General features: G+C 38.0%; 1 protein-coding gene across 3 annotated transcripts in view; it reads right to left on the bottom strand.

The window, feature by feature from the left end:
* CLYBL (citramalyl-CoA lyase) overlaps nt 1–22,050 on the bottom strand; it is a 246,200-nt gene that overhangs the window by 11,341 nt on the left and 212,809 nt on the right. For 2 of the 3 annotated variants that reach the window (XM_044913523.1, XM_021696042.1), the window contains exons 3-7: nt 19,707–19,895; nt 15,685–15,786; nt 13,857–13,950; nt 12,369–12,536; nt 7,680–7,804 (exon numbers count right to left, since the gene is read on the bottom strand). In XM_044913523.1, the coding sequence (XP_044769458.1) occupies nt 7,680–7,804; nt 12,369–12,536; nt 13,857–13,950; nt 15,685–15,786; nt 19,707–19,895 (678 nt within the window). The remainder of the gene's footprint in view (nt 1–7,679; nt 7,805–12,368; nt 12,537–13,856; nt 13,951–15,684; nt 15,787–19,706; nt 19,896–22,050) is intronic. The other variant, XM_044913524.1, reaches the window with a different exon arrangement.

Here is a 22,050-nt window from a genome sequence, read left to right on the forward strand (position 1 = left end):
ATTAACATTTTGCTTTTTAAAAAGGAAGCATGAAATCATTTAGCTTTAGTTCTGCACAGAAAATAGAAACACTTGTGTTATCCACTGGTAAGATTATTTGGGGACTTTACCAACAGTTTTAGGAAGTGGAAAGAGAAAAGAAGAAACAGTGGAAGGCTTGAAAGATGAATTTGGCAGGGAAGACGGAGGTGGCTGGACAGTAGAGAGGAGAGCAGAGGTGAATGCTTGGGTCTATTATGTTAACATCTGACCAGTCCTGAGTTGTCTACTTGCCCAGATGGAGGGTCTCAGTGGATCAGAGCCATCCTTACTTTACAAACGGACAGGGGAGACCAAAGGTGCCTTTGTTTTGAAAGTTCTTCTCAGAGCCCATGAGATGTAGACTGCAAGATTTATCTTTAAAAATATTCAGGCAGAATGATCAGGTAGGGACAGACAAGTCTTTATTTTAAATATCTTTTGATAAGGGAATTTGGAAAAAGTATGCCATGTGGAAAGCTACCTACTGAGGTGAAACAATTAGATTTATAAGCATATTGCAATTTAAAGGAGTTTCCACATTTGCTAGCACATTAGATGTTGTACTTAATTTTCTGGGTTTTTTTTATAGCTTTACTGAGGTATAATTTGCATACCATAAAATTTGCCCATTGTTAAGTGTATAATTGGTTGATTTTTAGCAATTATATAGGGTTCTGCAGCTATCACCTTCCACTCAGATTTTTTTTAAACCAGAGATCTTATTTGAAAATATTTTTGGGGCACCTGGGTGGCTCAGTCGTTAAGCGTCTGCCTTAAATGTAAGTCATTTTAAAGTAGCTTGCAGCTAAGAGCAAAAATGTTAAACGTCTTCTATTTTATACATCATAGGCTTATTCTTTCTTTGGAAAACACATCTAAATGAACTAACATTAGCTCAAAGTCACTTTAAATTTTAAAAATTTATTAAAATGTAACTGATGAGCAATGATAAAATAATAGGTGAAAATATTTTTTCAATTATTCTAGAAGGAAACAAAAGTGTTTTAATTGTTATACGTACAGCAAGTAATTTCTTTCTGACACTGTCAGAAATTTAGAAACCAGTTAGCCAAATAGTACTTACTAAATGCATATTGTATACCTATTTCTGTCCAAGATGCTGTGGGGAGGTATGTGATTCAGTAGACCGAATTCCTTACTCTCTAGGGTAGTGGTGAGAAATTTCCCTACTTTCTTTTCATTCAGGCCCACTAACCTAAAATGGAAAAAAAAAAATTATAGAAACTCTTCATTTACATTTTTTAATAAAATAAGAATCCCATTTGCCTCCTTTTAATATAAAAAGAATTACAAAATTCTTTAATAAGTACAAAAAAAAATTCAAAGAATGCTCTGAACTTCTTATAATCGACTAAAGGAGAGAAGGCAACGGATGGTGGTGGGGTGTAGAGATGACGTGAGAGGAAAAGAAGATAAAGAGGAAGCAAGTAAGGACTCATGGAAAGTAAAACGAGGAAGGAACAGTAAAAGCCATAGAGAGAAACACACATCCAGACCCACACATACAAAAAGGGAGAAATACTCTTACGAGAAAAAAGAGAGAAGATGTCCAAAGAGTAAAACCGTCCTTTCATGGCCCTTGTTTCGATCTTGCTATGAAAGACACTGAAAGCCATGGTGTGTTTGTGCAACCACAGGTGTTAAGTGAGACACAGGACATTGGGAACCTGTCCTTCGAGCGAGATGAAACGGAGCTCGGGGCTAGATATGGCCTCTTTGCCAAAGGCTCCCAGTCTAGCTAGGAGAGTTTCCAGTCTACGCGGGGAGATGGAACGAATGATGACTAATAAAACAGAGCAGGGTTTGCAGTAATCAGAGCCAAGAAGTATTTCTGGGGCAGGACAGAATTGAGAAGGAGGGTGCAATGTGGGGAATAATAGCAGGGAGGGTTGGGAAGGCACACACATACTCTGTGCTCTTTCCCTCCTCATCCGTTTCTGCTCATGCAAGAAAAAAAAAGTGTCTGACTGAGAGAAAGATACTAATCTTAACTAACCAAATTCACATTTTGTTTGTGACTGAACAGTTTTAAGGCTCTATCTAGTTTTGGTCATTAGTGTGGGGTTCAGTGTGACCCAAGTGAAGCCACATTTATGCTAACTGTTCATACCTTTATTTACAAAGTTAGCCCGGAATGCTGCTAAGGTGCTCTATCACCACCTTGGCTGTGAGTGACCGCAGGTAACTTCTAAACCCTTCTTGAGTCTCAGTGTCTTAAGCTGTAAACTGAAAGGATTTAACTGGTAGATTTCTGAGATTTTATCCAACTAAAAGAATTATATTTTTAATTGAAACTGAGCAAACAAATATCCTGAGAATATAAATCAGAATAGAAATACTCCGATTAAAATATCTCTAAGAGCGTGTTCTAAATTAAGGACGAAGCAAACAACTTTAGAAAACATCAGATTTAACCTACGTATACAATTTCTTATCTTCTAATACTGAACCATTTGCCACTAAAACTATGTGAAATAGGATATATCGCACTAGAATTGTATTGCCTTAGTTTAAATGTTTAGAAATCTGTGATTTGTTGCTAATCAGATCAACCCTGAAGTCCTCATTGGCAGACTCTCAGCTTTTTAACGAATTTGACTTTTTAAAGTCAAAATTATGGCATATAGTTCTAAAAATATTAAGTGAACAAGGAAATAAGGGGAGAAATGTAATAACCGAGCATCTCAAAAGTAGAGTTGTATCCCTTCAGTTTTCATTTTCACTAGAAATCGCTCGGTTCTGATTTTAGTATTCCTACTTGCAAATAAAGGGGGGAAAGGCTGTGGGTGGTGGGATGCGTGGGTGTGGGAGGGTACATTGTTGTCTATTAGTGGAATCAGCCCTTTCAGCAGACAAAGACAACAACCAAATCTTTAGATGGTTTATTTGGTCTGCGTGAAAGAGTAGCAGTGGGATTTCTGGCACTTGAATAAGCGGAAACAATATTTTTGGCTAGAGAGACTTCTGAGTTCTCTCAGGGAGCCTTCTAGAAGGCCATCTGGCCCCAACAGTATTTCTTTTGTAAAGCCCTGCATTTGGAAACACAAATGAAAGGTGTATGAGCAGCAATCAGATACCTATGAAAATAATTTGCTTTCAATACTTGGGGGGGGTTATTATTCTTTGTCATTCTCTAGATGGAAAGACTTACATGAGGGAAAAAAGCCTCTCTTTCTTTATTAAGATATAAATTCCCAGTTTATATTCCAGTAGAGGATTTGCTTATTAAGGTAAACTTATTAATTTGCTCTATGGTTTTCTCACGAGTGAAATTAGAATGTTTCAGTGATATTTACAGTTGTTATGTCAAGGTGTGACCTTGTTTTTGACCTTTATAATTGTTAATTGAACCTAGATTTTAAAGATGAACATTTCCCGTTCCTTGGTTTTTAGCTAGCTTGTGAAGCTCTAACAAATGAAAAATATTGAAAAAGTTAAACGAAATCATTCCAAAACCAAATTATAATGATAATGAGTAAAACTGAAAATGAAGCAAAGCTGTATTTATAGTCAGATACTGCAGAAAATAGGACTATACCTAGCAAAGTACCTTTAAAATCTATCACATGTAATATACTTTGCTATTCTTTCGCATTTTTCTTTAGAGTCTCCACACAGAAAGAAATGCTAAATTCTTATATTAAGATATCTTAGGATTACTGATCAATCATTTCCTTTAGCTGTCATTTTTGCCCAAGAAGAAATGAATACAAAAAGAGCAAAAATGAGCACTGAGTTTATAATAGAGACTTGAAAAAATATACTGTATCATAATACATGAATGTATATATATTGTGTAAATATTTATATGTACTTATATGTAAGTTATAGTTTCCATTGATATATAGTAATATTAACTAAATATTTGCTTGAGACGTTTTTATTTCAGTTACCCAATTTTTGTACTATACACAATTTTAAGTTGATAAAAAAAAGAACTGTAAAAATCCCATTTTTAAGAAGCAATAATAAACTCAGTTCTGAATGGAGAATTTTCAAATAGTGGCATTACCACTGTTATGGAAAAGATGATAAATGAAATTAACCTTTAAGAAAATCTTCTATAGGTTTAAAATAAATCACATGGGAAGTGATTTATCCTGGCTGAAGTTTCTACCAAATAATTTGAAGCTAAAATTACTAATGACATGCAGGTTGTATCTCAAAATATATTTTTCTGGAAGGACTGGAGAAAAACTCAAGTTTGATGAATATTGCGGATATATATCTCGCAACCGACGTCAGCTAAGTTTGACATATTTTAGCTTATGGGAATTAAAATAGAAGCATAGAGTATGTGAAATGTTTAAGCTTTTTCCAATGGATTTTAATAAGAGAAGATGACTTTGAGTCCCTAATGTCAATCTATAGCCTAATTCTTATTAGGGGGGACTATTGTGCCAGGAAAAATGCTGTTGCCTGTAAATATCTATAGTTTCCTGAAACAAAGCAGTCACAAGCACCACTATCCGCCAAACAGTGACAGATTATATGAGCAGATTATTATTTCTTAACGTAAAGTATTTTTCACCTGACATTAGACTAAGGGGCATCAGACTCTATTTCCTAAGAACTTCTAATTAAAACGAAACAACAAAAAATTCTGTGACACCAAAGACAGGTCTCCAATAATTTATCTACTTTGTGATCTAAGTATTCCCACAAATTTTATTATTTGGAAGGAACAGAAAAAAAGGTACAACTTTTATTTTTGATAATTATTTTTATTACAATATTGCTATTGTTATTATTATTATACAACAGTACTAATTATTATCACTATAGAAAACACAAAGGACCCAGCATTACCTGCAAACTTCAGCTATACCTCTGGTCTTAGGGCAGAATATAATTTAGGATGGGGGCAGAAGTAGAGAAAAGCAAAATATATAATTTTGCCTTCTTGGGTCATTGCTACTTAAAAACATTACTTGAATGAAATTTTCATCGGAGGGGAAAAAAGGTCTTTTGGAAATCTGTAACTGTCTCACTAGGACACAAACTATCAGTTTACCATCCTTAACAGAGTTACCTGTGCTTTGGACAAAGTATCCGAGGGTGTATGTTTTCATCAGCGATTCACATTCGAAATAAAACAGATTAGATGTTTGTTGGAAGCAATACTTTCTACAATTGAGCAACCTATTTATACTAAATCTTTACAAACAGAACACACATTATTTAAACCCCAAGACCCTTCAAGACCCAGAGTCACCTACCTGCAGACCCAATTTTTGTGACCAGCCAATTTATAGGCAAAGTGAAAGAAACATGCGAACTGGATAAAATAACCATATGTCCCCACTGGAAGCCCCATTACTTGAATCATTTAAACCTTGCTGGACAAAGCACCAGGAGAATTTGCTGTAGGAAACAAACCTACGCCAATGGGGCAGGGAGGAAATGACCTAATGGTGAGTCTCCCTTCTGCTCTAATTTCTGTGGTTCTGTGTTAAGAAAAGCTGTCCTACCACACTGTTGTGAAATCTTATGCCCCAACAAAACAGCATTTCTTATTAAAAAAAAAAAAAAAAGCCAGTTCAGAATTTAACATTTAAGTTGCCATCATCAAAAGGCAAGGACACTTTGGGACAATTTTGTTCGGGAACACTTTTAAGATACAATGGAAAAGTATTTTTTCCTTCGTTCGAGAACTGAAAATGCCAGCAGAAGAGTGTGTTTCTAGTTTGAATTTTGTTTGCTGGCGACCCGAGATTTAGGGTAACCTCTTCCATACTCCTGGCTGCTTACGATGCTAAGTGGCATCCTTTGATGTTATTCAATGTGAAACCCAGTGTAGGCGGTTAATGGAGGCAGTGTTGGCCCAGCCTGGAACTCTGCTTGGTCTGCCATTTTGATGGCCCATATTCTGCCTCAGTTTATTCTTTCAGTAGGAAGTATTTATCAGCGGACGTAAGGTACACGCAGAGAGGTAGAGAACATTCAGTGTGTGCGGAAGTACAGGTATGACAGGGGGCGTGGATGGAGGTCTTTGCATGTATGAATGAAAAAGTACATGGCGGGCACCTGGGTGGCTCAGTCGTTAAGCGTCTGCCTTCGGCTCAGGTCATGATCCCAGGGTCCTGGGATCGAGTCCCACATCGGGCTCCCTCCTTGGGGGGAAGCCTGCTTCTCCCTGTCCCACTCCCGCTGCTTGTGTTCCTGCTCTCGCTATCTCTGTCTCTGTCAAATAAATAAATAAAATCTTTAAAAAAAAAAAAAGAAAAAGTACATGGCCCTTCTGTCGCCGTAAATATTTATGTGCATTCATGGAGGCACTGGGTTTTGGAGTCAAGATATAGAAATGGACATTAAAACAACGTGATTTCCAAAACAGATTTCTATAAACTGCAGTGTTTTTCTGCTAGCCACTCCTGACTTGAAATGAAAGAATGCTATTTATCCTGAAATTGGTGTAAGTCCAAATGGGAGGTTTCCAATGTCACATATTTTGCCTTTTGATTTTAAGTGCCAGTTTGTGTAAAGACGAGCCTGTGAGTGTGTGAGGGTGAGCAAGAATACAAGGTCGGAGCTGAAGGCAGGTGTCCGTAATGACAGGGAGGGAGTGACCTACTTAATACTGCTACCCACGTTCCCAAGTCCTGGGATTTTCAGGTGTTTTTTACTGCCGGTGAAAAGTGCAAATGATACCTCTCACATTGAGGTATTCGGTTCATCACTGAAGCCAGTTTTGTCTTCCCCCCCCCCCCCACCCCGTAAGGGGCTGTTTAACGTTTAGAACCTTGGTAATGTTTCAGCATTCTTTCTTCCCAAGTACTTTTGCATCGCAGGTATTAAAACTTCACTCCTTATGTAGGTAACAAGGCTGAGTTTAGAGAGTACCTCTAGGATGGATTTATAAATGCAACTTTCCCCCCATTCTCTTACAAAGAGGCAAACGGTATTACTGCAAATAACCTTTAAGATAATTAACTGACAATGCTGCAACTAGCATAAAATCTTCCTTCAGGCGACACCTAATTTAAGTGTTACTGGCACAAAGTGGAGACAGATTGCGCATCACCACTGCAATATTTACATAGCAGAAACCCACAGAGCAGGAAACGCGAGGCTCAATGATGCACTAAATTAGGAACAACCGTACTCCAGTGTTAATTTGCTCTCCGTTCTCTCCAGATCTCAGGTCCAGAAATTGGTACAAACACATACACAACCTCCCACTCTTAAATGACTAAACTGGAGGAGCTTTTTGTACGTTTTTGCCCCCAAATTAAAATAACTTGAAAATTTATTTCCTCTCTCCACAAGAACCATTTGATCAAACTGTGTTTATTTCATTACAACTTGCTCTCACTTTGATCTAAAATTATTTTCATATGAATGCTGCATCGGAGTCTATAGAGAAAAACTAAACAGACTTCTATTTTCTCAAAGGCTTGCCAATATAGTTTATGAAAAGAATAACCTCTAGAGAGACTTGAGGGCCAGGTAGTGAAATATTCAGAAACTTGGAAAGGCAAATTTACCTTAAGCGAATTTCTCCCTGCTGAATGCTGTCCCCTCCCCCCTTACTACGCAATGAGTTTTTGAAACGATTCAAACGATATCTAGTTTATGTTTTTCCCCCACAGTATTTTAAACACCAGTTTCACCCAAGGCATTAACAAAACATTTACCTTTCCTAATTGTTGATGTTCTTTAAAGGCAGCGATCAGTTCTTCAGCCCACTTAATTTTTCCAGGGGAAGGAGAAAACTCTTCCTGCACCACGGCAATTTGGTTAGGGTGTATCACCTGCTTACCTACAAGAAGATTAATAACACCGGAAACACGAAACAACAAACAGATGTTCAAACAAAATGTCTCAACCACGAAAGGCTCCTAATGCTTCACAGTCTGTATGTAAAATAACTAATTATTTTAGAACTTTTTAAAAAGAAAGTAACTGCAATCTGGCAGGCTTTTCCAGAATACCACATAAGAAACACAGAAGAATGGGAGTAATTGTGTTTCTGATCCTATAGAAATGCCACCTTAGTGCAGATAATCTCTCATTTTTAGTTACAGGTGGGTTGACTAGGCAGCTTGTTGACTAATCCTTTGGCTGGAACTTTAAAGGATAATATCTGCAAATTAGAGTGATTATTTTGAGTTAAAGTACAAAAAAATTATATGTTAACTCTTTCAAATTTTACAAGTTGTCTTTTGCTTATTTTGTACCATTATCCCACCTGCCATGATTTCTTTTAGAAGTGGTCTGTTGTTTTTCATAAAGCTTACAGAAGCAGATGTTCCAACCATATTAATATCAAATAGTGGCTTACAATAATATATTTAATTTTCTTTCTTTTAGACAAATATAGCGTGTCATTTCTAACCACTAACCGAAAACTGGATTTCAATGAAAAAATTTTATTCAGTACAGTGGAATAGAAGGCAGATTTGAACACAGTGGTCTCTAGGTTACTCCATTTCAAAATGTTTAAATAAAAAAGTTACTGAAAGTTTCTGTATCCATAAACATAACCAGGCCTTCCCTTTTTTCTTGTAGAATGAAGACTGAATATTTCCCTCTAATATAGATATTTAGATACCCCTGAAGAAAGCTGATCTCTGTAGTAATAGCTTTAAAAAAGCCTTCGTTTCAGAGTTTAAGGATCCTAAGGAAAAACATTACACAAACATAACACTCACAGGCTTCTACGAAATCATGCAGTCATTAAAAGGAACAATTTAACAATCGGGGAAGTGTAAAATTTAATCAGGTCATTAATAAAATACAACATAATTTAATGTTATAATAATGATGAGATTGTATTTTATTACATGATAAAATTATGGACATATTTGTTTCTTAAAAATGAATGTGCACTTAATGATAATTTGCTCTCCTAAATATATTCGTCCATATATCAATTTGCTTTGCTTTTGAAATAGTTGTTTTAACATTTAGCCAGTACAATTTATACCCTCGATGTTTTAAAAAAGATAATTCCTTTTACTGTCATTATTGAATAGAAAAAAACCCCCAATATTTGTAAAAAAATTTTTTTAGTATTTCATGGAAAAGAGTTCAAGTGAATAAATATAGCAATACCTTTTCTTCTAGTAGCATAATTAGAACACCTTCACCTTGCTATTATTTCATTCTAATCTGTCAGCATACTAATAAAACATTAAAACCCTGTACAACTAAAGATGCTTTAAATTATTTGAGGAATCGTGCTCACTTCGGCAGCACATATACTAAAATTGAGGAATAATTTCAGGGAACAAATAATACCAGTGATGACAAATGAGAGCTTTTTTCAATAGTAGGTATTGCAATTATATTTAAGTCATCTAATAGTTGTTACAATATTATTAATAAAGGATGTCAGTTCTGGTAGTCATTTTGTACTAATTGTTAGACCTGAATTTTGTAATTTAGGTACATAATTTACACAGATGTGTAAAAAGCCAGATTTCACGGGAACTTCTTGGTACAGACACTATGACTTGAGCAAAACATAAACTATCTAGAAATACTGGGAAACCACTGATGGCCTGCGAGTACCAGTCTTTTGGTAGTGAGGCTAATTTTAGGATACGTGTTAAGTTTTAGAAATTTGTGAACATCCACGCATGAAGTAATCTGTGGCTGATTCTTGTATACCCCAACAACAGAACATCAGACTTTAATGCCATGTGGGAGTGAAGGAAATATTTTATACAGAAGAGCTGTTATTGGCAAGTTACTGAGGGTGCAAAATTGGAAGACGTTAAAATTTATGACCATGAAATCCTTTTTACAGTACCACTTGATATATCGTGCTTTAAATCAATACCTGTCAAGTCTTTTAGGTGACTGTATGATGGTGTCATTTTTGTCTTCTACAAAAGACTGCAAAAAAGAAGAAAACCTACAGTGCTTCATATTTATCATCTTTCTTCTCAGCATGCAGGACTGCAGTAACTGTGATGACCAAGTCAGCTGTTGAAGCTTTATTCCAAGATTTAGTTTTGGTTTCTTTTTATAAAAATAATTCCTAATGTTAATAGCCACTTATATGGCCAATGCATTGATTTAAAATCAATCCGCATGGACTGTGGCCCCATGAAATAATGACTGCAGAAGAGATGCATGGCTAACTTATAAAAAAAATACAACTCATTAAAAAAAGTGTATAATTTTTAAAAGTAGAGAAAATCCTTATAGCATAGACTGAGTGTTGCTCCTCAGTGTTAGGGGTAACATGATACCTTCATTAGATTTTAAAACTTTTCAACCACCTGCTTCAGAGAGGGTGTGTATTTCTCCTTCCTCCCTTGCTTTCCTCCCTGCTTGTGCAAAGCCCAAGTTATGGGGCAATTAAATGACAAATAATTAGGACAAACAGATGACAACTGGGTCTAAAATAATCAAAGCCCTTATTGTTTCAAAATACTACAAATAATCTCGTATCTTATTATCAGACTAATTACCTTTTACTGGTATGTAGCAATATAATTGGGACTACAAAGACCTTCTTTCTAAAAATTGTAAAATGGTTATGAAGTGTAGCTCCCTACTTTACTGACTTGTTCACTTGAATATATAATGGGCACTGTACCCACTCTGCCTCCCCATTCTCCCCCTGCTTCCATTTTTGTGTGTGTGTGTGATTTAATACTCCCTGATGTTGAGAAACAATAGTGCCAAGCCCGTAAGCTCCTCATGCTGAGTTGGGCACAGTCTAGAAAATTTAAATCTGATTTGAAGTAACTTGTCTTCTGCGATTGAATTAGGGAGCAATTTAATTCAGCCCTGTTTCTTGGAGAAATTCTGAAACTCCTTTATAAGTTCTGGAGCAAACATTTACCCCAGAGGTAGCTGAGGACACCCAGGTTATACTGAGTGATGGTGATACAGGCCAGCATCAATTCAGGGTTTTCAAATTTTTTTTTTTTATTGAATTAGTGCCCATTTCACAGCAACATCTGGCTCCTTGGCAGCCAATGCCACACATTTTAGACCAACAACATCGAGGTCTGTTAGGTAGATTTCATGGAGTGTCTCTCCAACTTTTCCATTTGGGCTATGTCCTAACTGGTCACTGGAAAGAGGCAGGTGTAACAGGCCACAGGAACAAGGACAACCTCAGGGCCAGGAGAGAGGGACTCTTTCGTTCTTAGTCACTATTAAATGTAGGGAGGATTCATTTATTAATAATTCAGATGATTGGAAAATATTTCTCTATAAGAGATCACATTTATTTACTCATTTATTTATTAAACAAATTTGGGGAATCACATTTTGTTTTAACTCTTCATGTTAAAAACACAAAAACAAATGTCAGAACTTTATTTAAGTCTAATATAACACTAAAATTGTTTCTTAACTTGTTTAATTTTATTTGGGGTTAAACCATCGTCCATTAAGATATGTTTTACATTTAAGGTCACTTTACGAAATATTTCTTTCAGTAATCCCTAACTGGACACATTTCAAAAATGTTTACAAAAGGGATAGCAAGGATGTTTGTGTCTTTTCCTTATTATTTGAGTTCATTTATGATCATGATCTTCTTAGAACTTGCAGCAGAAGAATAAATAAGAATAAAAGAGCTTATGGTGTCTCTTATCCATGGTTGCGTGCATGAGTGTGTGAGTACACACAACTGTGGACGTGGGTTTGTGTGTAGAATCCTATTGTGGTTTTGAAAAAAAATGGATTTCTGTTGCAAAAACACAATTTTCGGTTGCTACCCGGACTCCTGGGGATCTGAGTGATCAGACACACCAATCAACAGATATCTGCCTGCGCTCCAGGACCGGATTGCGGGGAGACCTGCAGATCTTAGTGCCAGCCAAAGCCCGTAGGTGTCGCCAGGTGCATAGACACTGGGAGGTGGGAGAGAAATAAGGGGCTTGAAGTGGTAGAAGAATAAAAAACTAGTTATGAGTTAAAAAAAAAAATCAAAGAAGATATCACTGAAGTTTTTTCAGAAATGAATGAATATTTTGAATGTTTGAGGACATTTTTCTTCTCCTCATCAACCCAAATTCTTACGGCAATTCACTCAAAAACACTTCTATAATAGCCTCATCCCTCCTCTAGGGTCAGCAAAACCAAAATACTTAGGAGGACAGGAAAAAAAAATGGCAACTAATGTAAAGAGGAAATAAAATGAGGGCTTCATTGTTTGAGTTGCCCAGCCAAAAGAAAACACAACAGTTTGTTCCGTAGGCTCTTGCCCTCGATGGCTTTTTCACATTTCAAATAGTGGAATAAGTATACCAGATATGTGGCTACATTAGAAACACTAATTTCTGGCCATAGTTCTACTTTTCTGGAATGTTTGCTAATTTAGCTACTGCTTTCTAAGATACCATTAAGAATCATACCGGTAAATCCCATTGCAGCTCCTTCCCTTGACTGCCTGAGGAGCCCCTCTCCATCTCGAAGGTCGATGTACACCAGATCTATGGCCTGCAGACCAAAGGCCTTCGCTGTAACGATAATCTTCTGTCGGGCATACAGAATATCTTGGGTTTCTTTACTACTTGTTGCACCTGCAATGGGATGTGGACAGAAAAGGGAGACATGAACTCTGGAAACCAAACCCAGCCACCTATTGTAAAAACTGGGTTTGTAAAGACCTGGGAATTGCTCCCCAGCAAAACGATGATTCTAATATAAACAAGGAGAGGGATATGTGGAGGCAGAGTTAAATCTCACATGTGTCTATTTATCTTGGAAGGCATCTTGCAGTGTCATTGCTTGTGTGTGGGTTAAGAAAAGACCCCTCCTGCATCTCAGGAGATACAACCACAAACGATTTGCTAGGTCACAAATTAACTTCTGGTATATTTTTTCCTTCTTGCCATTGCTTGGAAAGTATCAGTTCAAAGACAGCACCACAAAAGGTGGCCGAGCAGCTGTGCAAGGAAATGGTTAACTTCTCTCACTGAGCACAGAAATTCGCGTGCTGTGGATGCAATGCCCTTCCATAACTAAGGTTCTGAGCCAAACAGCGCAGCTTCAGGGTTTGGATGAAGAACTTGGGGAAACGGAAGGGCACTCATTTTGAAAGAGGCAGAAAGTGTCCACTGAACTGTCAGAAACACAAAAGTCTCTTGGAAAGACTGGTATTAAAATAGGTTCCTTTTCTTTCCCCCTAGAGGCGGGTGTGTGGGGTGTCGCTGTTTGTATTTGGACCGTGACACTGCTCAGGGAGAGCTCCAGGCTTCAGGCCCCTGGGACTGTGGTTCTGCATGTGGCCTTGGCCTCTTTTCTAGGTGTGCCCCGACTTACTAGTTAAGACCGGAGGCAGAGTGCCCAAGGGATGGGGAAAATCAGTGGAAACAAGCATACTATCTCAATAAATATTTAATAAGAAGAGTTCTAAAATGTATTTTAGGAGGACTTTAAGATCTGTTTAAAATAATATTTGGAAACAACATTTAACGTAGAAAATGATTCATTAAAACAAATGTGAAATTGCCTTAAATTTGTGTTAGAAGCCTGGATAGCCCTCAGACTGATGTGAAAACAAAATAAGCAATGGAGAGGTTGTTCACATATTATACTCACTACGAACAAAGTAGATATCATATTTTCCTAAACATATCTGAGGTTGCAACAGGCTTTTTATTATTTTATAAATCAAGAGAAGTAATAATATAGTGTTCTGGAGGCAGGACAGCTCTGAGGTGCCCTAAATTATCAGAAAGTATTGTCCATTCAGCTAAAAAACCATTGTCATGGTTGGCAAATATATATTGTCATGTAAATGTCCATTCATGAAGGGGCAAAGAAAAAATACACACACACACACACACACAGATACATACACACATAGAGATTGAAAAAGAGAGAAATGTGTTTGATACCTATGCTGGCTCGAAAGTCTTCTCCTCCAAAAACGACTGCATCTAGAAAAAGACCCACTTGAGGTCCGGTCTTTAGTGCTTCTTCACACACGGCCTGTAAAAGAGCAGAACAGAACCAAATCTCATAGAAATGCGCAATTTAGAGAGGAGCAGCATGGTGGATTTCAGTAACAGAAAGATCCGACTCTTAACAGTTCGCTGAAAGCAAACTGGCAGTCCTAAAAATGCAGCCTAAATTTACCCCTTTTGAAAGGCTTTTAATATTGTCCAAGATAAGTATGTTGTATAGATTTGCTTTGCTTAATGGATTACATTAATATAGTTACAAATATATATTAATATAGTTATAATGTTCGAATCATTGTTCATCTAATTTCTAGAGAAACTTTGAATTAACTCATTTTGATCATACTATAAATTACTTCTCTTTTTCCAAAACTTGTTTTTGTTTTAAGAGACTCTCAAACAATAAACATAAAACCACAGGAGAGAAGGAAAGAATTTTTAAATCAAATTAATTGGATTATTTGCATTAGGATCAGGATTTCTTAGTAAATGGTCTCAGGATTAAAGACATACAATACAAAAATCTACAACTCCGGAGGGGCAAATAAAAATGCAACAAGTCATCCAAGATGTATTCATTAGCAACTTCCATATTTCTATGTGAAAATAAAGATTAATAACATTTGTCCTAGATGTAACTGAATCTACCAAGGTGGAAATTCAGCATGCTAATGTATGTGGGTGGGGAAGACCTGAAAATCGGGAGGACATTGATTAATTTCAGGGGTTGTAAGTGCTTCTACTTACAATATGGAATAAAATGGTGCAGTGGAGTTTAGAATTCAGTCATCGTATGAATCTAGTCGCATCTAAGGGATATGCTTTGATTGTATCTCAGAATTGTGGGGCAGGCTGGAAGAATTTGTGGTTAGTGGGGTAAATGCGCGGATCATGAGGCTTGAAGCAGCTCCCCAAACATATGCACTCTGCCCCTCCTGCATGGTCCAGTAGGTCTCAAAGTTTCCTCTCGGAGCGCTCACTCACATACTATCTCTCTGGGCAGTTTCCAACTATCTCTTTTCTTTGTTTTTAGGGATTTCTTCCCTCCTGCCTTCTGAGACAGGGTGCTACAATGATGTTCATGAGTCAGGTGAAATGTGAGGCATATTTTGGAAAAGAGTTTAAATGATCAGTGATAAAGGGGAAAAAACAAGCTAGCCATGAAATCGTTAAGGCAAATTGTTGCATGTAACCATACAATGCTGGCAAACACTCGGTTCAGCTAATCTTCCTGAATGCATATCAGGAAGTACTTTATGTTCTAATGTGGCAAATTGAAATAATATACTACAAACTATTGATGTATCCTAACCTACAAATAGCAGTCTTACATACTAGACATGATGGATAATGTTGCTACAACGAGGCCAGCAAATTTCCCAATAAAAGGCAATTGTTACAAAAGAATAATTGAAAGTTAATTCATAAGGGCAACAAAATCAATTTTCATGTAGATTTCATCTAAAATATAATTCAAAACATGTTTACATGTGATTATTTAATTGAAATAGGAACCTATAAATATTTCACTTAAATATTTAGGATTGGGAAGTTTCTCTTTGCTATTTAGCCAATCTTTTGTTTTCTAAGATGCTCACAGCCTGGTTTTGGATTATTATAGAGAACAAATGGTGCTCAAGGTTTACTTTGCCTATAAATCTTTCTAGAAAAATATTTTTAAGTAGATGTCAAAATTGAGAACAAAAGTTCCCTTGGGTAATAAATAAAATACTAACTTATTAGTCACATTATGTTCTCTTACCTTAAAATTGAGCAAACCCATTGCAGTTTCCACAAAAGGGATTAAATTCATAGGTTGTTCAAGTTTTCGGCCTTTTAAGTAGAAGGAAAATTTGTCTGAAAACTAAAATCAAAAGTGTCATAGGTGATCAGTAGGGGAAAAAAATGTACAATCACCGAAATGTAGACATAGAAGTAGTATTTAAGTCTTTGGCCTGAGGAAGTAATATCCCAGCCTATTTCGTACACAAAAAAGAATGAAAACAAAACAAAAATAGGAGGAAAGACCAAAGAAAATAGGTAACAAAGTTCCCACCAAACTAAATAGTAAAACCCCAAGCATTATAATTTTTTTTTTTTCCCCTAAAGGAGCAATTTGAGGCCTAGGAGTTAGAAGTGGAAAGAGAGATTCTGGAGTTTAAATGCTTTCCTTGAAAACATATTTACGTAAGACCTCTAGCCTTCACTTCGTTAAATGCAAATGGTAGGCCCCCAAAACAGTGAAGTCTTGCTCTACCTGCCATTCTGTTTTTGTTTTGGACCAGGCACTGACATCAGTGGAACTGTTAGCAGCCTTCTACGTGGAACCCATATTATTCATTATAGCACCATTATCCTTTGTTCAGAAGGTTTTTCTTCATAATTTTTTAGCTTACCTAGGAAGACCTTAAAAAGGAAGTTTAATTCTTTGAAGACCAAAGCTCGCCAATTTTTTCCATGAGACCAGTTCACAGCTAGCTCTGCGCTGCCAGTGGGGTAGCCCAAATTCCAAAATCTATCATCTGGAAACATACAAAAGCTCTTGCACAGATCTCCACCACCCCCCCTTTCAAAAGGAAAAAAAAAAAAAAAAAACCCACCACACTCTAAATTGTAAATCTATCATGTCTATCTAGATCTAATAAGATGTGGGGAGATAAAAAAAAAAAAAACACAGGTATGATAAAGCTATTTTTGTAAATAAAGATGAAAACATATATATCCATTTTAAATTTAAGGAATATTCAGCCATTAATGGATATCAAAGGAAAAGGGAATTTTAATCATCTCTCCATTCAGTCTCAGTTGGGTAAATCATATCTAAGAGATTTGCATAAATATAAACCATCAAAGACTTTTCATCTTCAAAGGGGGTTTCAAGACCCTATAAGCTTTGTACTGTAATCATGGCAGGTCACCACCCTGCAGGAATAGGGCTGCTATGGCAACATAAAAAAACTAATGCTTAAGGCTTAGCATAATATTCTGACTAATAGAAAGGAAACTCATTTTAAAAGCTGGCAGCCTATTTACCAGAAGCAGGATTAGAGGTGTTATTTCCCCTTTTAGCTGCCCCCTCCTTGCTTGTGCAGCACCCCCCCTAAAAAATCTAATCACTGGGATCTTTAAAAAGCTTTTGAGCAATTTGCAGTAACTTTACAATTAGGCTAAAATAAATCACAGCTTTCAGTAATGAAGAATTATTCCCAGTTGCTCCCATTGCCCCTCCCTTCCTCAGACACCATCATCATCACCTCCTTAGTAACTTTTCAAGGGAAGGAATAACTCAACCAAAATAGCAAGAAAGAAGAGAAGGCTACAATGTAAGGAGACAAAATGTATAATATTACGGGAAAGTGAAAATAAAACCTAATTTATGTCACATTTAAGCTAGAAAATGGGTAGTGAAAGATTAGCAGTTTTGGTGTTATATCTGCACTGGAAGAACTTTTTTTTTCTCACTAAAAAAAAAAAACCACAAAACAAAAAACACCAAAAAACCGTGCAACATTACTTGCCCCATTCTTTGCGTAACAGTTTTAACTACAAGAATCATAAAGTTTAAAACTAGTTAAGTACTTTACAATATATTTCCTGTTCTTAGAAAAATCTCTAATGCCTTCTGTTTTTAAGCCAACAGGGACATTTAAAAATTAAATATTCTGGCCCATTCTCCTTCTCCTCCTCCCCTTCTTTCTTAAAAAATTGCATTAAGTACTGCCACAAAAGGTAACTAGTGGAGAAGTTTCAATTAATTTTTTCAAAAGGAGACGATTAAATGTTTCCGGCCTGGTAAAGTGTTCATTTCAGTGAGGTGGAGGGGCTGGGGAGGGGGGTGGAGGAAAAGAAGGGGAAAAAATCACAAAGAGATTGGGGAGGAGATGAAGTAGCAGGGCTCAGCAATTCTTTCAATTCCAGTGCACACCCAGTAGTGTGTTGGAAGAATGCACACTGTTCGGGATTTGTGGGAGAATTGTCCCACGACAAAGAAGGCAGAGTCGCGCTTGTTATAGTCCAATAAGCCGTGCCAGTCAAACACGAACCCACACTAGCAACAAAAGGCCGGCAAGAGATTCTCACACAAAAGGAAACAAGGAAGCCCATCTTTCAGTTGTGCATCAGGCTCTGGGTTTTATGCTCCACATAAATACAAACGGAGAGGAAAAAATAAACAGCCCAAAAGACTTCTGTTAACTAGAAATCCTATTTCTATCCAAGGATTTAAAACAGCGAACAGAAGCTGTAGCTCAAGGCTGGGGTGGGTCCTCCCCTCTTAAATGAAGGGTAATAACGGTGATAAACAGGCATTAACATGAAACCAAAAGGGAACAGTGGCTTCAGATTCCATTTCAATCAATTTAAGACACATTCGAATGGGGTAGGAGGCCTCGGGGATTGTAGCCTACTGTAACCAGTATCTTCCAGCTTCTGAGGGGGTGACCTTGGAGAGAAGAACTCCAGTTTAGAAAGTAAATATGGGTCCTTGAACATGGGACCTTCAAGAAGACTCCAACACGGAGCTGTCCAGCAGAAAAAATAATGGCAGCCACAGATGTAATTCTGAATTTTCTAGGAGCTACATTAAAAGAGGAAAATGAAATAGGTGAGTTTCGTTTGAATAATGTTTGTTCAACCCAATAGACCTGAAATATCAATCATCTCGACATGTGATCGATATAAAAACTACTGAGATAATTTACATTCTTTTGGGGGGAGGGGGCTGCTAAGTCTTCAAAACCCCATGTGTATTTTATACACTTACAGCACATCTCAATTTGGACTTGCCACATTTCAAGCGCTCAGGAGCCACATGGGGCGGGCGGCCAGAGCACTGGAAAGTACAGACTCGACGTATCTACATGCCTGAAAAAGGTGAGCAGGTTTCCTCTGGTAGTACAACTATTCGGTGTATTGCTGCATTTGCAGCCACAGCCTTAGAGATAATCCCAGATGTGGCATCAAGAGCCTGCGCCCACAGCCGTGTCCCAGGCCCGCTGCCCCCAAGCAGCCCAATGGGCAGGTATTTTATTCGGCAGAGACCCGCAAAATCATAGCAACCCCTAAATAAAATCTAGCCTCCCCCTCCTTGAACAATGAAAACAATCATAGTATAATTAGGCCCATTTCAAAGTTTTCTTAAGTCATTTGACATGCCAGGTTTTTATTGGCTGAAAAGTCTGTCATGAAACACACACACACCTGTCAGCAATTTAAAAAGGACGGACTAGAGAGCTGTTCAGGAAATAATATCTGTGCTAATTAAAACCACTAGTTGAAAGCTTCCTGTTTCTTCCTCTAGTTGCCCTCAGGAGTGACCTTGCCCTCTCCTCCTCTAGGTTCGTTTTATCATTCGTGCCTAATGTGCCTTTGCTGTCTATGAAGACTGCAAATGAACCTGGGTGGGAGCCATTTACTTCACTGCTCTTCCGGTGGAGGTTAGGGCCTGGCGGGCCGTGAGGAGCGATCCAGTTCTGGGGCAAGCCAGTTTCCGAGGATCGCTCTGTGAGGCTTCCGAGGAGGCTGTTCTGGCCAAACTGCAAGTCTGAGTGGGGAGCGGACGCATCATCCCGTGGGCAGAGTTGTTCCTCTGAACACTCTGGGTAAAGCCAGGCTCTCCTTGTGTGAAGGGAACAGTCTCTTGGGCTCCCTCCTTTCCTTTAGCTCCCTTTCTCTCTGCTCCATGCGTGTGTTTTCAAAATCTGCAGCACCCGAATCCTTCCCTTCTGCTACCCCTTCAGAGCTGCTCCTGAGCCTTTAATTAAAGCAAAGCATTAGCTTACTCACCCACTGGATTTCTTCAGGACTTTCCACCTTGGGCAGCATCAGGCTAGAGGGAAGGACCCGGGACTGCAGGAGGGTCTCCAGGTCCTCTTCGGCCAGACCGCTGGACACCGAGTTGACTCTCACACACTTTTCGGTTGGGCCCAGATCAAAGTCTTCAAGCGTTTTTACTATTCTCAGTCGAGCTTCATTCTATCAGTGTCAATAAAATGTACCTCCTAAGTTTATTGATCATCGAGAGCAAACAATCCAACTGACCGTGGACCTGCTATGTGGATTCAGAATCTGAGCACCATGACTGTATCTACACATGTCCCCGTCCAGCAAATAAATGGTATTTGAAATAAGTTGTGCAATCTGACAGACAAGGGATTGATTTCCAAACTTCACTCACGATGACTGTAACAGAGATGACAGCCACTGTTGTGCATACTGGTGCACTTCTTAAATAGTACTGTGCCCTCACTCGTTAGCAGTGCTTTTCAACTACGAGGGTAAAATAACCAATAGGTAACGTTTATTGAGCATTTACTAAGCTCTAGGCAAGGTTCTAAGTCTTCTCCTGCATTTTCTCATTTAATAAATATAGGGAGCTACATAACACATGGATAACGGGTAGTCTCGTCTGTCAGCATATTCACATTAGGGAAAAAATAAGGATTTGTTTTTCTCTTTCCACATGCGTCATGTTTTTTAGTCACTTAAAATTTTTTTTGCAAGTGAGTTGAATTTTGACATTCAATTAAGAAGGTGTTTACAGGAAAATGACACTCCACAGTACAAAAAAGCTCCAACTTATTCAGATGGAAGGCAATAATGCCACCAAGAAATCCCTTCATGAAGTGGAAAACAAATACTTTTTTTTCCCTTTGATTTGACAGTCTGTGCTCCATAGTTAAGAAAAGCTGAAAGGTTGAAAGCCTGCTTCAGTATGTGAATTGTCCCTAGAAAAACTGTATGAAACCAAACATGTTATTTGCTGGCTCTGATTTGGGGTGTTGAAGGTGGGGAAGGGGGTGGGGAGAGAAAGGAGCGTATTGAGGGGCTGGGGGTTGGCGTCAAGAGAAAGAAAGCACTTGGGGTCATTACTTCCTGCCAATTTCAGTTTCAAAAACAAATTCCTTCAACTTGCCAACAGCCCTCAACAAATTCTCATTGTCAGAATGAACACTTATCAAAAGTAGTTTCATTTGGGAAGGGTTTTTATGATACTAATAAAACTTTAAAGCTTCTTACTGCTGACGAATGTGGTTTTAAAAAAAAAAAAGTCTTAACAATATACAGCCATTTGAACAGCAATACTTACCTGGGAAAATAGCAAACCAAAGCGGAGACAAAAAGAGAATTATGAGAGCTGATATTGGGTCTAAGTCTAATCAACAAGACAAGCCAGGACAGTAGATTTAAAGCAGACGGATGTAGGTCTACGACCGAGTGGGAGCAGGGAAGGCTTCCAAATGTGGTCTGAGTTAAACAGTGTGAGGAAACAGTGGCTTAGAGTTGTCAGGTCAGATGGAAACAGAATACGTAGACCAGTTTAAGACAGTCCTGCAGAGCCCTGATTTACAGAGCTCTGACTGCAGATAATTAGGCCAAGCTTAGACAAAAGCAAGAGAGCGCGCGATAGCTAAGTGAAGGACGATGCGGCCAACAGTGGCTTGGTTCCACATCATGCCGTTGGCTATTCCACACCTATAAAACTCATCCGCTTGCTCTGCCATGCCTTCTTTTTACATTCACTAACTAGGAAAATCCGAAGGTGAAGAGCGGAAGTGAGCTCAGTGTCATGGTTCCAAGAACATCTAGAGCTGTGGAGAGAAATGCCTTCAGCTCTTTGGCAGTGTGGGCATTTAGATCCATGGCCTCCGAGAACCTAAAATGTGTTATGCTCCATGTAGCCCGCACAGCTACAGACTCAGGATTGCTCTCCAGCTTGTAAATATTTCAACTTCCAGGATTTCTTTCAGTAGCAGGTTGGGCTTGTCAAGGGTCTACTGGGACAGAGTGAATGGAAAATGGAAAGGAACGAACTAGATCATTTAGCCTGAAAGGCATTTTAAAACTTGGATTACTTGAATCGTCATCTACACTCTGCTTTAATCTGGGTGTGCGCCCAAGGTGCAGGATCCCTGGCAACGTCAACTTCCTAAATTGTTCATGTTGGTGTCGAACAAAATCTGACCTCTAAGCTGTTTTGTTGCTTCCATTTGGGTTAGAAAGGGACTGTTTGTTCAAAGCTCGTGTTCTAAACCCGTTTGGGATTTTAACTAAAGTCAGATTACCATGGTTTCAGCACATTCCGGTTTATTTAGTAAAATTCAACCCTTGTGAAATTGGCTGCAAATGA

This window comes from Neomonachus schauinslandi, chromosome 3, assembly GCF_002201575.2.
Source record: "Neomonachus schauinslandi chromosome 3, ASM220157v2, whole genome shotgun sequence".
In the NCBI taxonomy this organism is placed as follows: Eukaryota; Metazoa; Chordata; class Mammalia; order Carnivora; family Phocidae; genus Neomonachus; species Neomonachus schauinslandi.